General features: G+C 36.5%; 3 protein-coding genes across 3 annotated transcripts; 1 reads left to right on the forward strand and 2 right to left on the reverse strand.

Annotated features, from left to right (window-relative positions):
* Positions 1 to 472: 472 nt before the first annotated feature.
* ankrd54 (ankyrin repeat domain 54) lies at positions 473 to 6,237 on the reverse strand. Its single transcript, XM_065252907.2, has 8 exons — positions 5,622 to 6,237; positions 4,965 to 5,012; positions 4,763 to 4,861; positions 3,056 to 3,127; positions 2,509 to 2,556; positions 2,238 to 2,362; positions 1,064 to 1,171; positions 473 to 818 (listed from the first exon to the last, which is right to left on the reverse strand). Exons 1-8 carry the CDS (start codon positions 5,974 to 5,976, stop codon positions 744 to 746), a joined length of 930 nt encoding a protein of 309 aa, XP_065108979.1. The 5' UTR covers positions 5,977 to 6,237; the 3' UTR covers positions 473 to 743.
* Positions 6,238 to 6,589: 352 nt separating this feature from the next.
* On the reverse strand, positions 6,590 to 11,133 carry foxred2 (FAD-dependent oxidoreductase domain containing 2). Its single transcript, XM_065252900.2, has 10 exons — positions 10,935 to 11,133; positions 9,899 to 10,130; positions 9,450 to 9,755; positions 9,121 to 9,372; positions 8,725 to 9,045; positions 8,467 to 8,633; positions 8,214 to 8,379; positions 7,905 to 8,131; positions 7,633 to 7,803; positions 6,590 to 7,551 (listed from the first exon to the last, which is right to left on the reverse strand). Exons 1-10 carry the CDS (start codon positions 10,960 to 10,962, stop codon positions 7,319 to 7,321), a joined length of 2,103 nt encoding a protein of 700 aa, XP_065108972.1. The 5' UTR covers positions 10,963 to 11,133; the 3' UTR covers positions 6,590 to 7,318.
* Positions 11,134 to 12,963: 1,830 nt separating this feature from the next.
* Positions 12,964 to 17,179, forward strand: hmox1a (heme oxygenase 1a). Its single transcript, XM_065252905.1, has 7 exons — positions 12,964 to 13,077; positions 13,165 to 13,207; positions 13,372 to 13,483; positions 14,636 to 14,851; positions 15,447 to 15,719; positions 16,844 to 16,892; positions 16,972 to 17,179. Exons 2-7 carry the CDS (start codon positions 13,167 to 13,169, stop codon positions 17,091 to 17,093), a joined length of 813 nt encoding a protein of 270 aa, XP_065108977.1. The 5' UTR covers positions 12,964 to 13,077; positions 13,165 to 13,166; the 3' UTR covers positions 17,094 to 17,179.
* Positions 17,180 to 17,233: the final 54 nt, after the last annotated feature.

Below are 17,233 nucleotides of genomic sequence, written 5' to 3' on the forward strand. Positions count from 1 at the left end.
TCAGTCTGCGCAGAGCCGCGTGAAGTCGAACGCACCTTATAACAAAAGCAGCCAGAGGGCGGGACTTTGAGACCTGAAAGTGACAACAATGGAAGTCCCTTTTTGCAACCACAACATAACTTTTCTAAATAAACTTTAGTAACGGTTATTCTACATAGCATATGAGTTAAACAAGCACATAAAAGCACATTTATTTTAACAACTAACTTTATTTCTACTTGTGCACATAGCTCTGTCCACTAAACTTAATATTGGCTGCTTTGATAAAATGTTAAATTCTCTCTTTTATTTGTAAGTAGCTTTGAAAATAGCGTCTTCAAAATGAATAAATGTCCCCCTGTTATCTGTTCATCGTTATCTTTAAATTAAAATAAATAATAATAATAAAAAAATGAATAAATGTAACATTTTAGGTTTCGCCTGTGATTCACTGCTGTGTTACATCAATGCAAATACAAACAGAGGCTTCGGATAATCTTTGCATTTTTTTATTTGGCAGTCTTTTGGTCACATACAAAATTTACAGTAAACAGTCACATAGTTGGCTACAAGAAAGGCATAAGTAATAGAAATGAATGAGAATTGCTCCAGGAAAAAAATTAAATGCAAAGGCAAAGCATTATTTCTCAGTGAAACCGGTTTACATGACCAAAATTTTGTGCATTGTGTCGGTGTGTCATTTATAAATAGCTTTCCCCAACCGAACCCTCATGGTCCTTAAAATTCTCCAGCCGTTCTCATCTCTACCGGTCTTCCATATTCTGCATCTGAATGCTGAGAGACGTAAAACTGGCCAGTAAATCGGTCACCTCATCCACCTGTGAAACAGCAGAAGTAAATACATGAGCTCATTTGGTAAAGAAATATGTTAGCGCAAAAGATCTCAGGTTCGATCCCAAGAAAGCATATCCACACTGATAAGAGGCACTCCAGATAAAATCCAGAATATATTTACAAAAAGAGCAAAACTTTATTCGATTAAGACAAAAGGGTCTAAGACAAGTGCATAAGCTCTTCAGATCTAACATGTGTTTGATTTTTTTTGGGTACGTGAATGTATTACCTGTTCTCTGGTGCGAGTATTTTGTAGCCGATTTGAGATGTGCTCTAGTTTTTCTTTCTCTTCATTCTGCCCCATTATGTTCAGATATTCCCTCAGCATTTGAATAATCTACAAACAACACAGAGGTGATCAGATGAGCAGGGATAGTGGTTTGATGTGTACACTAAACATTTAGTTTAGCAGTGATTTAAAAGGGTGGGTTCACCCAAATATGAATTTCTTTTTTCTGATGAACACAAAAGAATATATTTTGAGAAATGATGGTAAACACACAGCTGATTGTAACCATTGACATCAATAGTATGAAAAACAAATACGATGAAAATCATTGGGTACCAACAACTGTGTGCTTACCATTATTTATCAAAATATCTTCTTCATTATTTATTACAATACTAACATAATATTTGTTTTCCTACTATGGAAGTCAATGGTTACAGTCAGCTGTGTGTTTACCATCATTTCTCAACATATCTTCTTTTGTGTTCATCAGGAAAAAAATAATTAATACACGTTTGGAACAAGCGTGCCGCACAAGCCCTGAAAAGTGAAGCCAAAACGTCTCGATCGCCCCCCAGTGACTGGTCCCAGTATAGGTCATAAACCCCGCCTCCCCATGTTATTCAATGGGACTTGGGACCAACTAAAAAAATTAATTACACTTCAATTATCTTTTTTCCGAAGCTGGTTTCTGTCATTTACTGTAGTTTTTATCACGCTGATGTAAATTCAAATGTTTGTTTTTAAAATAGGTTTGTGTTTAGTTAGTTATTTAATGATATAAAAACGGTGGTGTCACGTCATGATTGACAGCTGTGATATCGTGTGATATGCGCATTCTACGAGAGCGAGGGCGGGGTTTTGACTTTGCGGCTTCCCTTCCTGCTCACTACTGCGCATGACTGGTCCCGAAATCGCTAGTGCGCAGACTCAAGACCCAAGATGTCAGCGCCATATCGGGACACTGGCGGCTTCACTTTTCACCAATGGAAGAGAGTGAACAGGCGTCGTCCATCTTTTTTTACAGTCTATGGTTTGGAATAACATGAGGATGAGTAAATGATGACAGAATTTCTTTTTTGGGTGAACTATCCCTTTAAGTGTATATAAAAAGTGAGTTTAAAGAGATGAAATAGTATAATAGTTTACAAGTTTTCGATTGCTTGTTCCTCACCTGCGTGACCTCTCCTCTGAGGGTTTCAATGCTACGCGACTCTCCTTCTTGTAAGATGTTGAGCTTTGAACGGGCAAGATGTAGAGGGGTCCTCCCGGCACGGTCTAGTGCATCAACACGGGCACCTAACAGCAAAACATTTATTACATTTAAACTGAAATAAGTTTGCTGATGGGGTTTGCAAGGTCTGCAGTTTGATATAAATGCAAAATGTCAACATAAAAACATTTAAATGCAGCCTAACTAATGGGTAAACTTAAGCTTATTTTACCTCCTCTGAGTAAGGTTGTGATAACAGGCACATGGTTGGTGCAGGCAGCTGTAAAATATAATTTATCATTTAATAAACCATTTTCAAAGCATCTTACAGCACATATACAATACTGTACACGACGATCAGTTTTAAAGGGATAGTTCACACAAAAATGAAAAGTCAGTGATCATTTACTCAGTCTCATGTTGTTAGAAACCTTTATAAATTTCTTTGTTCTGATGAACACGAAGGAAAATATTTTGAGCAATGTTTGTAACCAAACCGATCATGAGCCACATTCCCTTTCATAGTATGGAAAAATAATACTATGGAAGTGAATGGGGCGCACGAACAGTTTGTTTACAAACATTCCTCAAAATATCTTCCTTTGTGTTCATTAGAACAAAGAAATTTATAAAGTTTCTAACAACATGAGACTAAATGATGACAGAATTTTTGTTTTTGGGTGAACTATATTTTTAATGACTAACATGTTCATCTACATGCATTGCCAGTGTTTCACATAATTCATAACACATTGTAATTTAATAATGCACATTCTTACCCAGATGCAGAGGTGTGTTTCCAAGACTGTCTCTCTGATTTGGGTTCGCTCCGTAACTCAGCAGTAGCTGAACTACATTGTAGAAAGAAAAAGCCTTAATAACATAATCAAAATCTTTTGAATTAGAGCATAAAATATTTGCGATGAAAGCCTAAACACTATTCAGCTTATATACAGCACTCTTACTGCATAGGTTAAGGTAAAGTATTGATTAGGGAATTTATCTCTAGGGATGCCAATATTCCCAGGCCTTTTGTTATAGCTACATTCTTTATGATTTATTTTGTTAGGATTTGATAGGATTTATTTTGTTTAATTTCATTTTATTATTATTTTTTACTCTGGATAGCATTGCTATTTTTAAATGTGCTATATTACTTATTCGATTGCTTGAAATGACATGCACTGATAGTTTAGCTTTTCACTCGTTGTTTTAAATGAGTAGGTTTTGAAATCCTAGAAGTGTAGAGCGTACAAACTACAATTCTGTTGTCATTGTCAGACAATTGCAAATATTCACACAGTATGAGTTCTGATGCGTTTTTCACACTTTTTAATCGCCAGGATATAATCTGACCCAATCATCTGCTGTTTTTTAACAATCGGCCAATGTCCGATAGTGGAAAGAAATGCTTTAATTTGCTGATAATGATTACAGGCCGATACATCTGTGGGTGATTCTCACGAAACCATTGAAACACCACAGCACTAATGATTTTAGCTATAAAATGTGTAATATAGTAATATTAAAAAGCATCAGAATTAACACAATACTGTGTTCTACCTTGCACAATGTGTGATTTCAACATAAGAATTTATAATTTGTCAATTTTATCTCATTTTCTGCTGAAATTCTCATTACCGCAATGTGTCCGGCTGTGTTTGAACATGCGTTATGTTGTAATTTAATCAAATTACCACAAAAATATTTAGAAAAAAAATAAATGGATGTTTTTCTAGACTACTTTAGATGACAGAAAAAATATTTACTGAATATTCATGTATAATAATAATGAAGAAAAATTAGGAACATGATGTGTCCATGCCTGATGTTCTCATCCTCCGCAACACTTTTTGAGAACAGTTTAAGCACACATACAGAATTTTAATAAAGTTTGATTTTGAGTGACCAAGCACATGTACCAGTTACTTCAAGATGGCTACCAGGTAAGATCATTTTTTTACAGTTAATTTGAAATATTGTTTTGTCAGAATGCTTACACGACATTTTGATTATCATTACCACTACAGATGCTTATTAAATGTTAATTTAATTAATAAAAGCATAATACTTTGATTTTAAATGCATGTGCAGAATCTCCAAATTATGTTCTTGTAGGTTTGTCATGTCATTTTGAAAATATGTCAGTGTTGATGTTTTCTGACTGTTGCGGTAATGAGATTTTTTAGGACTAATTTTTTAAATTATGTTACAAAAAGTGTTAAATGATATGTAAAAGTGTTTAAATTAATGTTCCCATTTACTCCAGACTTTGTTTTTCAATGTCTGGTGGGGAAAAAAAGTAAATTTAAGCAATTTTTACATTTTCATGCTTGACATTTTTAAAACCAAGTTTTCATGAGAATCACCCCTGTACATGCATCACTACTCACAACCATAAAGGTCAAACCAAACCCAGATATGCAATGAATAGATCAAGGAACGCTGTTTCACAGCATTCATAGATGGCATTTTTCTCAGCCTACCAATAGTCTCATTGCCATTGCAGGAAGAAAAGTGTAAGGCTGTCCTCCCCTTATCATCTGCAGCACAAGGATCGACACCATCTTCCAGCAATCTACGAACTAGAAAAGAATAAAAGTAAGCGAATTATAACTGCAATAGACCGGATCCTAGCATCCTAACCTTTGAGGTTGCCTACTACCTATAAAGAAACTTAGATCTCACCTGTGTCAATATCATTGCTATTGGCTGCTTCTCTGAGCCTCTTCACAGCTTGGGAGAGAAAAGAACATACAACAGATTATACAATGCAAAACCAAGTAATGAATACAAGTGTAATTTAACTACTCATCATCATAACTTTGCAATGTGTGATATCACTATTCTAACTGCCTAAGCCAAGGAAGTGCAGTAGTTAAGAATTTAAACAAATTTTTTAAGCAAAGCACTTGTGCTCAATGTACTGCAGACAGGCTGTTTCATACTATATTCATTAACAGGTTCTGCATGCAAATAACATACTACAACTACATTTGATTATTAAATAAGCATGCTTTGCTTAGATAGCTAAAAATGTCATGAAACTGTGCTGTCATTGAACATGTTTACTTGTTTAAATGTATGTATGTGTATCAAATACCACAAGTAATAGGATAAATCTGGCAATGAATTTGTTACCCAAATGTTACCTTTCATAAATGCATGCATGACAAAATAATAAGGTGTACTAACAACTGCATTGTAAAGCATGCAAATAAAATAGTTATAAACAAACTTTTTTGTTTACAAAGCAGATAATGTTACTTAGCTATTATATGACATCTTGGTTACCGTTTACAGGTCTCTCAAAAAGCTAAAATATCTAAATGTACATGCACCCACCATACAGGTCTTTCCCAACAGGCCCCATGTTCCTCCGGGCTCTGGCCAACCGCCTCACCCTGGTCGCGGTGATCTTGCCCGGTGAGCCCCGGCTCGTCTGCAGCAGTTCACCGGGTTTCCATAACAAGTGCAGATACCTGAGGTCCGTCTCAGCAGACGGCCGGGTTCGGTTCAGTCTCAGCATGCTCAGTGTGTCCAGACGCGAGATACTGAACCCGACCGCACCTGCAGCCGCCTCCATCGGCGTCTGATCCTCTCGTTTCTCGCTGTCTGTCATCTGTCCGTTGTACTCGGCCTCCGAAACAGACCGGTCGCCATCTGAGGCGGATGCGACCGGTGGGTTCGACTCATCCATATTTTCAAGGCGTTACTTACTGGACGAATGTCAGTATGCGAAATGTCAGTTGTATCTCAGAGTCATCTGTTGCACAATCCTAATACTGCATTTTTACACAAGTGCCGCTTTTCAAGAGCGAGTTTTGGGCCACATGTTAAAATAAACAAACGAAGCTACTTTGTTGTGCATTGCGATTTAATATTTAAATGTCAAGCATCGTTCCGCAGCGAACGATGCTCCAACTTGAGCCAAAATGGCGCTGTTTCTATGTTTTCCGCTTGTTTTCAGTAAAACGCGTCGGCATTGCTTACTTTGATTCGGAAGCAGCCAATCAAAATCCACGTTGTTAAGCTTTTCCTCCAATCAGAGAACCTGTAGTGGCAACGTAGTAAATTCGTTAAAATTTTTCAAGAATAAAAGTTTATTTAAAGACCAGATTTTTATTTAATATTAAGCATTTCTTATTTATGTAAATCTGTGTTTATTTCATGCGTGTTCATTTATTTGTTATTTAAAATAAGAATGTTTTCCATATTCATATCTGTTCGTTACTTTTGACAAAAAAAAACTAACGTTAAATGAAAATGGATTTTTAATAAAAGATTATTTATGAAAAAAGATACTAGGGTACTGATATTATTTTAACGTTTATTTTATTCGATAAAGTTCATATTCATAAGCAAAAATGTGCACACTTTATACCCAAGATCAACATTATTGAATTTAGATACTTTTTTATCACCTTTCACATAATCTTTCAAATATTAAGTTGATTTTTAATAATAAAAAATAAAAGTACTACAATAATACATTTCTGAATTCCCCATAAACTCTTTAATCTTGTATGGATGTACGCTACAATGCAACGTTTAATATAATTTGTACTAGCAGCAGCAATGTTCAGGTCTACTAGTAATTCAAAGTTAATACTTAAACTCATTTTTGTACGTAAATACAAGGTACATTTCACATATATAAGCAAACTATTTATTTGTATAGTGATTTACTTTGACTAGGATCCCAAAACACGTTACTCAAAGATAGAATGTCTTTATCATTTAAATACATGTACCTATAACACAGTTAAGTATTCCCATGAAAATATTTCTGTAAAATACCTTTGTCAATAATATAAAAAATAAATAATGCATTAAGTCAACACCATAAAACAATATGCAAAGCTATACTTTGGCTTATAAAAACTATAGTTTGGTAATACTTATTGATTAGTTTAACCAGATATGCAAGATCATAATCTCAACATGCTAAAATGCCGTTTACAAAAGTTTCCATGAAAACGGGGAGGTAGACTGAACAAAATTTCACAAGCACATCTGATTTAATCTTTGGTTTGATGCCCTCAAAGGTCAAAGTTAACCCTTGAGATGACAGCAGCGCCAGCACGTGTTATGTATTCAGGAACGGATGTGTCATCGTCATGTAAAACATCTCCCCGATGATTTGGCATAAGTCCTGCCTCGCGGGCATGTTGCCATAAGTGACTGTTACCTATAATGCCCTGCTTTCTTAAATATCCTTGACGACAGAAGACGGGTGGGTTATGACTGGTGAGAGACATGAGGAAACAGGATTCTGAAGAGAAAAAATGGAAAAAAATGCTTAATTAATTGTTACTTAATTAATTGGCCAATATAACGACGTAAATGTGCTGACCAGCATAAAATGGCCTGAGGTCAGTTTGTAGGCAGTGCTCAAGGAAGCGTCTGAGGGGTTGGCTGTGTGATATGGGCTGATCCCACTCTGTAAGAAAGTCCTCGACCATGTGATGCAATGCGTCGGGTCGTGGGAGGGGCCAACCGACTGGACGCTGTCTCATATCTGTCTCTATAGGAAAAAAACGCATATTTTTATGCATGAATTTGTACATTGCATATTCAGTATTATATAAATCACAAATTGAGAGCCCTAAAAGTAACATGTATCACCTGTAGGTAGTGTTTTGTAGTAATACAGTACTGGGTGGAGAAAGTTGGACCTCCAGGCTTTGGTCCATTCTGACTCAGCCCGACCTGGTCCCAGCGTATCAGTGTGGTTCAGTCCATACTGCATGACCAAGACCAGGAACCCATGTCCTGAGACATGCCGCCCAGATAAAGCAGACAGCTGGGACAGGGCTTGTAAAGGAAACTCCTCTAGATATTCACAGTGAGACCTTTAAAAATGATTAAAGGACAGAATGGTTTTCTGTACTTATTTTACACCCACACCTACAGGAAAAAAATTTCATGTCTTACCCTTGCAATAGAATGATGTCTCCCAAAACCTGAAACATCTGGTACGGCCCTGAAGCTTCATTCACCCGTCTAAGAATCCATGTTTGAAGCTGACTGATGGGTAGGTTTGTAGCAGGCCAAGCAATGTTATGGTAACGTTGCTCCAAGACTTTATGAACAGCACGTACTACAGTACCATGACAGGGATATTATTATATTATTACCCATAATTTACGAGAGTCAGACAACAATGCTTGTCAAGTACAGTAGTCACCTGTGTAGCGAAAGCCATGAATAAAGCCTCCAGCTGACAAACGATAATCTCTGGAGTGCGCCGCCGTGCCGAGCACAAACAAGTTAGGCGTTCCTCTGCCTTCGTACCAGGCTGTAAGCCCTGGCAATCGGCCCCGGGCACCACTACTTTGAGGAGGACGGGCAGATCTGGATGATATAATAAAAATTGACATCAATGTAATTATATAACATGCTGAGCTTCTTCTGTACGGTCGTTTAATATTGTAATTGATTTTACCCGTCAAAAATGGAGAAGTTAAATTTGAATCCCAGGCATCGGATCACTCTGTCATACGGCTGTCTGAGTGAAAAGTTATCAGTGTGGTAACCAGGTAGATTTTGGGCTGTGACTTTTGAACTAGTGTTGCCATTATGATTGTCAAGAAGTTGAGACAGAGTTAAATACAGCTGTTCTTTTCCCTTCACAGATTTCCCATTTGCTTTCTTTCCCGTCCTTCGTTTTCCTCCACGGACAATGGCAATGTCATCCAGTCTTCCCTCCACTAGGCCATCCAGAGATTTTAACTGGTATGTGTCTAATAACTCATTATTCACTGCCCTGCAAACATGTGAATATTTTAAATTACAGAAGTAGATGGATGCCGAAACTTGAAGTCATTATTGTATTGAATACCTGAGATCCCCAACATAGTGCGTTTGCCATGCCAGTCTAACAGGACTGGGACTGTACAAGTGTATCCGGCTTGCTCTACCCAAGATGCTCTGTGCCGTCTCGAACGCCGAGTTTCCCTTACCGAGGATTAACACAGCTTGGCCTTTAAACTCTTCAGGATCGGTGGGAATACTCTCATAACCTTCCACCAGGTCAGAACCAAGAAAATCCACCTGCTGAGGAACCCAAAGCCCTGTAGAGACCAGCAGGACACTACAGGGAAAGATGGAAACATGAATGATACAAAACTCAGCATAGGTTATAAAGATTTACCGTAAGTATGACCATACCGGCACTGATAACGGATGCCATTCTGATCGGTCAGGCTATAACTTTGGTGTCCTTTAAAATCAAATGCTTTAATTCTCCCGATATCAACTCCATATTTAACTTTCAGTCCCAGTTCTTCTTCAAACAGTGAGAGATAGCGTGGGAAGTCATCAGCATGGGGATAAAGCTCTCTGCTTATACGCTGAAACAAGAGATTGGGCCTGTCACTCAACAGAGAGTTCCAATCATGGCGCAGATTAAATTCCCTGTTCCGCCTCCCGGTGTAAATTTTGTTAATGCTGATGAGTTTTCTGTGGCGAGGATATCTGAAAAAAAAAAAAAACCAGTAAATATGACAGTGTAGTCAGTAACCTCTTTATTGTATATTTAGAGGAAATAGTGTTTATTATACGGATGAAATGTAAATAATAGTGTAATGCTGTAGTATCATTTTAGCTCGATTACACACTTGTTGAAGAAGCTGCCCGGTCCAGAGTTTCGCTCCAGAATGATATAATCTCTCTGTCTTCTGGAGAGAAAATAGCCCATCTGGAGCCCTGCAGGTCCAGCTCCCAGCACACAGTACTCATGGCTCAGTGTGACATTACTTCCATGAGGTTCAGAACCAGAACCAGAACTGGCCAAGACCAGGTACAGGACACATAGAAGCCAGAGAAGAGCCTGAACTTGACTCATGGGGCCTGGGTGCAGAAATACAAATAACAAAGCTTAGAGCATAACATGTTATCATTGCAGTTGTTAAAAAATATTTATACCACTGGTCTGTTGAATTCTGTATTCTGATTGGCTGAGAAAAGTTCTGTGGGTATGCATTAATTTCTAATAACCGCACACCTAACTTGTCAAATGTCTTAAAAATAGGCACCAGAGCAATGTTTGTGGTAACTGTGGTATAAGAGGAATAATTGACTCTAGTCCTTTGAATTATTTGAAAATAATGCACACCCACGGATTGCACCTTGGTTGTGCATTATTTTCTTATAATTCAATGGCCCGTCGTCAATTATTCCTTACATATTTTATTCAAATGATAACCCAAATGAAAAATATATAGTTATATAGTAGTACTAGAGTAAACTGTAGTAAAATCCCTATTCTACAGTGTTTTTTATTTTACTATAATAAATTATATACTACAGTATTTCCTAGTTTTTTCTATGTATTATTGTTAATACTACAGAAAGCTGTAGCATACTATACCACAGTACACTATAATGTACTATAGTAAATCCTATACTGTAGTATTTTTCCATGTGTCATTCACGTGCAGGAAAAAGCTTTTAAACGAATGTTTTTTTCAGCACAAAGCATACGTATGGATTAAATGATACAAACGCCAACACATAATAAATAAAATAATAATATTAGCATTGCCATATCTTAACAAATGCAGTGACTTAAAGCTCTTGATGCGGCGACATTCAGCGTATATAAAAGCGATAAACAGTGTAACGTGTAAATATATAGTCATTAAATAGACATACCGTCACCCACAGCTGAAAAATGAGACATAAATATCAAGGATTTTGTAAACTACATCTTCGTGCTTGCGCGGTTTTCATAACATCTTCCCAGAGAAGATAGGCATTTGACGTCATGAACGGATTGACTTTAGAACTTAGCCAATGAGAGATCATATGGGCGTGGTTAAGAAGCACTTAGTTTACGCCCACTTAAAATGGCCTTCCTGTTGTTTATCGCGTGAATTTATAAAGGTGTATTTTTATGCTTTTATTATAATTATTTTACCTTATTCTGTTTGTTTAATCAGTTGTTATAATATGTTTTGATATGTAAGTGATTATTATTATTTATTAATATAATGTGACTGGCTTCTATAAATATAAAGGTATTTAATTTGACAGTGAATGAAGTACTCGCACATCAAATGTGAGCTGCTGATTACCTAAATGAGGTATTTTTATCCAAAATATTTGTTTAAATGTTTACAATTGTGTTGGTAAAACAGGTTTTAAAAACAGGTATTTGTTGTTATTTCCAACTATCTGAACCACATTTCCTTAGGAAATAAATCAAGTGTGTGCATTAAACTTGCACAGTCATAGTTAAGGGGTTTTTCGACGTCATGTTTTATGAAGTCCTTACAGCCTCCGTGTAAGTTATGCTGTGTCATGTTTAGAAGAACACCAATGGGGAAACAGCATAGCAACAAAAACATTGTGTACTACAAAATCAATGTCATACGTTCTCAAAACAGCAACAGTTTTAACTTAAAGGGATAGTTCACCCAAAAACGAAAATTCTGTCATCATTTACTCACTCTCATGTTGTTACAAACCTGTATACATTTTGTTGTTCTGATGAACACAAAGGAAGATATTTTGAGAAATGTTTTGGCGCTTTTCCATTGCATAGTACCCCACGGTTTAGTTTAGTTTGGGTGGGGTCAGCTTACTTTTAGGAGCTTTTCCATTGGGTGCAGTACGTAATACCCGATACTTTTTTTCGTACCACCTCGGTTGGGGTTCCAAGCGGCCCGAGCTGATCCCAAATGTGACGCGAAAACACTGTAGGTCACTGATTGGTCTGAGAGAAGCGTCATCGCTATAATGTAAATATTAGCTTTAGCTTACTGCTAGCTTGCGCTGTCTCGAGCAAACATGTTGTAATCTGTGTTCTGCTGTAAGTTTCCAAACACCCTTTTAGCGATGAAAAACATCCGCAGGTTGAGAATCCGGGACACCTTAACAGTTTTTTCCAGACTTGCAGTTTGTGGCGGCACATTCGCGACGTGCACGTCCACATTATATATGCTTAAATGCAACTTGAATGAGGCTCAGCGGAGCGCCGTCGACTGACGCCACGGCTCGGGTGTTTAAACCGAAACTGTCATGTGAGACAGAGGTAGTGATAAACGCGATGTGCAAACATCTATTTGTGGTGGCCAATTTTAATTTTGTGGCAGACTGAGAAATAAATGAATGGGAATGTACAACAACGCTCTCACGTGTATGATGTCACAGCAGTAGGCAGCGTAAATATAACGACACGCCTATAATCCCTCCCACTCCGAAGTGATACTAAACTCGATGGAAAAGCTAACCACGCCAAAGTGAGGTGAGCTGACCTGACCTAAACTAAACTAAACTGTGGGGTACTATGTATGGAAAAGTGCCATTTGTAACCAAACCGTTTGTGGACCCCATTCACTTCCATAGTATTCTTTTTTCCTAATATGGAAAATAAATGGGGTCCATGAACGGTTTGGTTACAAACATTTCTCAAAATATCTTCCTTTGTGTTCATCAGAACAACAAAATGTATACAGGTTGGTAACAAAATGATGACAGAATTTTCATTTTTGGGTGAACTATCCCTTTAACACACTTTCAAGCTTACTTCATAAATGACTAATAAAACAACAAAACCTTTGCTTAAGCTCATGTGATTCTCACTGCTGTGTCATGAGAAACTGTTGCAAGTTTCTGTCCAGTCATGTTAAGCGCAAGCTTGTGGAAACTGCATCAACAATTTCACTTCCTATTTGGCTACATCTAGTAGATCATTTGGGAAGGACGTGCGTAGCATATATAAGAAGTGCAACAGTCTGAACTCTGAACACAGAACTGAAGACATACATCAAGGCAGTTCATCTACACAGTACAGGTAAAGATCTTGTGGGTAAACTATATTTCAAACAGATATAACTGGAAAGAAATCACACTGAATAATAATGAATATGTGTTATTTTAGATATGGAGTCTATGAAGAGCAAAACAGAAGACAGCACTAAAAGGTAAAAATGCTTTTTTTATTACACCAAAGTCATGGAATTAAAAGCCAGTAAATGTTATTGGATTTAAAGGACACCAGGCAGACAGATCAAAGCAGAATAATGAATATTAACCCTGATTGTTTAGAAAACGGTTAATAATTAATTGTGTCATGTTTTTTTCATAGTGATTTGTCTGAGCAGATAAAAGCAGCCACTAAAGATTGTCACGTCAGAGCCGAGAACACACAACTGATGCTCAACTATCAGAAAGGACAGATAACAAAAACACAATATAAGGTAAAACTATAAAAATATGTCATTTTGTGATATGACGCTTTTTTTATAGGAAAGCAAAATAATGATGAGCACAGATTTGAGAGTTTGAAATAAATATGAACTACAGGATTTTTTTAACAATTTAAAGGGATAGTTCATGCAAAAATGAAAATTGGTCATCATTTAATCACTTTCATATTGTTACAAACCTGCATAAATTTATTTGTTCTGATGAACACGAAGGAAGATATTTTGAGGAATGTTTATAACCAAACCGATCAGAGGCCCCATTGACTTCGTATGAAAATAAAATAGTATGTAGGTGAATGGGGCTCATGATCGGATCTGAAAAAGCTATTAAGGTTACAGGTTTGTTATGAGAGTGAGTAAATGATGAGAAATGTTTTATTTTTGGGTGAACTGTCCCTTTAATAAATTTTGTGTATCAAGATTACTATTACATTTCCATTTATTTATTTGAGCATGGTTTTACAATGGTATTTTTGATGTACCTGGGGTAGGTACCATGCCAATATACGTAATCATACGACTTTGGCATATACACTGCAACAAAATTTCTGGGCTAATTTAACCCGACGGCTGGGTTTGCCCCTTTTTGGTCCAACGCTGTGTTGAAAATAACCCAGCATTTCTTTTAGAGTTTATAAAACCAGTGACTTAGCATCTGGGGACTATGACAAGCAATTTATAATATATAATCAATTGCACTGTTATCCATTTGATTAATCGATTAATACAATTTGCAAAACCCTAATTTTATATGATGTATTTTCCACTCTAAAAATGCTGGCTTATTTTCAACCAAGCGCTGGGTCAAAAGGGAATGAACCCAGGACATTAGGTTGTAATTTAACCTATGCTGGGTTGTTTTTAACCCAAAATGTTGGGTCAAATATAAACATTTTCTGGGTTAATTTAACCCAACAGCTGTTTTTTTTTACCCAGTGCTGAGTTGAAAATAAAAGTGTACTTAAACATGATACTCTCATGACACTGAAAACATGAAGATGCATGAATAATAAAAAAGGAAACCTTATAGAAAATATGGATAAAAAAACTATAATATGGTGTCTCCAAATCCTCAGATCTTTCTTATGGCACCATGAACAGTACATCTATAGCTGACTTCCCCCGTGTTGTTTTATTTTTCAGCTCCTGCTGTGTTCTCTGTTTGAGATCTATCAAGCGCTTGAGGAAGAACTGGACAGGAACTGTGATCACCCTGCAGTAAAGCCCATCTATTTCCCTCAGGAGCTTGCACGACTGGAGTCTCTGGAGCGAGATCTGGAGTATTTCTTTGGACCTCAGTGGAGGAAGAGAATATCAGTACCTTCAGCAACACAAAGATACACACAGAGACTGAGAGAGGTATGGGCCGCTAACTTACTATAATGTTTACATTAAAGATGATCTTCAGTAGCACTACAGTACGCTTTACCAACTGAGCTACACGAACCCAAGGAATTAAAGCAGAATGATTTACATACAATAAAGTTACAATGGTGAACTGGTAGCTCAATTGGGAAAGCATTGCGCTTGATCGTGGTGAACACACGTACTGATAAAATGTATAGCTTGAATCGCTTTGGATAAAAGTGTTTGCTGAATGCATAAATGCAATGCTAATGCAGGTTCACTGTAATTTTTTTTAATTCAACTTAAAAAGTAAGTTACCTGGTTATCTAGTTGACACAACATATTTTACACAACTTTTTGAGTTAACCGATATTTTGAAGTTGAATGAAAGTAACCAGGTAACTTACTTTTTTAAGTTGAAGCAACAAATCTTTTTTATAGTGTTGACATAAGGATGACTAAATAATACCAGATTGATTGGTTAAACTGTTACTTTAAGTCCTTTAATAGGTCCTGACCCGTGGTTATTATGTATAGGGAATTGAAATTTTCCAGCAAATTGTATTTTTAGATTTCCTATAACTCAGCGCTCTCTGTTCCTCTGCAGATCGGCAAAAGCAGGCCAAATCTTCTTGTGTCACATGCCTATACACGCTACCTCGGAGACCTGTCAGGAGGACAGGTGCTTGGCAAAATTACCCAGAAATCCTTGGGGCTGACTGAAAACAAAGGGGTGGCATTTTTCACGTTTCCCGGAGTGACAAGCCCCAACAAATTCAAGCAGCTGTACAGGAGCAGGATGAACAGCATCGACCTAACAGAGCAGGAGAGACGGGACGTTCTGGACGAGGCTACAAGGGCTTTCGAGTTCAACATTGAGGTGAGGATGTGATGCGTCGTGGTCTTAATGGCAATATGAAATGTTTAGTTTGGCACTATTATATTTCTAGTATAATTTTTTAGCTGATTTAAGAAAGCCAAAATGCCTCATAGACGTTACTCAGCCAGCATTTCAATGTTGATTTACCGTTAAATCAACATCAAGGTTGAATCAACGTTGAATTACCTTTTGATTTTACAAATTGAATTAACATTGAACAAACAAATGACATTATTTCGACGTTGATATTTAAGCATTTTATTAACCTTTTGCAACCGTTAAGCATTTACTGTTGTATCAATGATGTTTTAACGTTGAAACAAGAACTGACATTATTTCAACCAAATTTCAACGTTGATTTTTAATCATTTTATTACCTTTTACAACTGTTTAGCATTAATTGTTATATCAATGTTGTTTTAACGTTGAAACAAAAACTGACATTATTTCAACCAAATTTCAACATTGATTTTTAATCATTTATTAACCTTTTTCAACTGTTTAGCATTAACTGTTGTATAAATGATGTTTTAACGTTGAAACAAGAACTGACATTATTTCAACGTTGATTTTTAATCATTTTATTACCTTTTGCAACTGTTTAGCATTAACTGTTGTATTAATGTTGTTTTAACGTTGAAACAAGAACTGACATTATTTCAACCAAATCTCAACGTTGATTTTTAATCATTTTATTAACCTTTTGCAACTGTTTAGCATTAACTGTTGTATCAATGTTGTTTTAACGTTGAAACAAGAACTGACATTATTTCAACCAAATCTCAACGTTGATTTTTAATCATTTATTAACCTTTTGCAACTGTTTAGCATTAACTGTTGTATCAATGTTGTTTTAATGTTGAAACAAGAACTGACATTAATTCAACCATATTTCAACGTTGAAGGTCGGGCATATGCCTGCTGGGTAGTTTTGTTAGTTGAGATTATAAAAGATGATACACCTTGATTTTAGACTTCAGGCTCATCTATAATACATAATGTTGCTATTTCAGTAAATCATCTATGTGATATGTTGCAATGAATTAAACTTGTTTTTGATAAATGAGACCCTATTAAGAGTTGAATGAGTGTGAAATTAAATACATGTTGGTTGTCTTAAACAGGTCTTTGATGATCTTCAGAAAATGCTCAGCATCACAGAGAAAAATTCCAGTGAGTATCAATTAACTACTTAAAACACACTATACATTGAATACATTGAAGGTGAAAAACATTACTGTGCTTTATATAGGTGAGAAAGGAAATGACATCAACACTCAGTCAAGAACCTTTACCAGTTCTCCGGTTCTTCAGTTTGCATTGGGTGCGGGCATCGCTTTGGCAACGGTTGGAATGGGAGTTTATGCTTTTTGATTCAAGAGCATTTATAGAGATCGACTGATGAATAAATCTGATGCCTACTGCAGTTTTTTAAGGTCTAATCTAAAGGATGAACTTTATTTAACACTAATCATAGATCTATACTGTAATACTGTACTCTTATTACGTTGATC

Source organism: Paramisgurnus dabryanus, chromosome 3 (genome assembly GCF_030506205.2).
Source record: "Paramisgurnus dabryanus chromosome 3, PD_genome_1.1, whole genome shotgun sequence".
NCBI lineage: Eukaryota > Metazoa > Chordata > Actinopteri > Cypriniformes > Cobitidae > Paramisgurnus > Paramisgurnus dabryanus.

Excerpts from the sequence above, each read along its gene's own strand:
- ankrd54 (XM_065252907.2), bottom strand. The coding sequence starts at position 5,976 with ATGGATGAGTCGAACCCACCGGTCGCATCCGCCTCAGATGGCGACCGG. Across the intron at positions 4,862-4,964 it reads TAGCAATGATATTGACACAG|TTCGTAGATTGCTGGAAGAT; the intron begins GTGAGATCTAAG and ends ATTCTTTTCTAG. Across the intron at positions 819-1,063 it reads ATACTCGCACCAGAGAACAG|GTGGATGAGGTGACCGATTT; the intron begins GTAATACATTCA and ends GCTGTTTCACAG.
- foxred2 (XM_065252900.2), bottom strand. The coding sequence starts at position 10,962 with ATGTCTCATTTTTCAGCTGTGGGTGACG. Across the intron at positions 9,373-9,449 it reads GGCATCCGTTATCAGTGCCG|TGTCCTGCTGGTCTCTACAG; the intron begins GTATGGTCATAC and ends CTTTCCCTGTAG. Across the intron at positions 8,380-8,466 it reads TCATGGCTTTCGCTACACAG|TACGTGCTGTTCATAAAGTC; the intron begins GTGACTACTGTA and ends ATGGTACTGTAG.
- hmox1a (XM_065252905.1), top strand. The coding sequence starts at position 13,167 with ATGGAGTCTATGAAGAGCAAAACAGAAGACAGCACTAAAAG. Across the intron at positions 13,208-13,371 it reads ACAGAAGACAGCACTAAAAG|TGATTTGTCTGAGCAGATAA; the intron begins GTAAAAATGCTT and ends TTTTTTTCATAG. Across the intron at positions 13,484-14,635 it reads TAACAAAAACACAATATAAG|CTCCTGCTGTGTTCTCTGTT; the intron begins GTAAAACTATAA and ends TTTATTTTTCAG.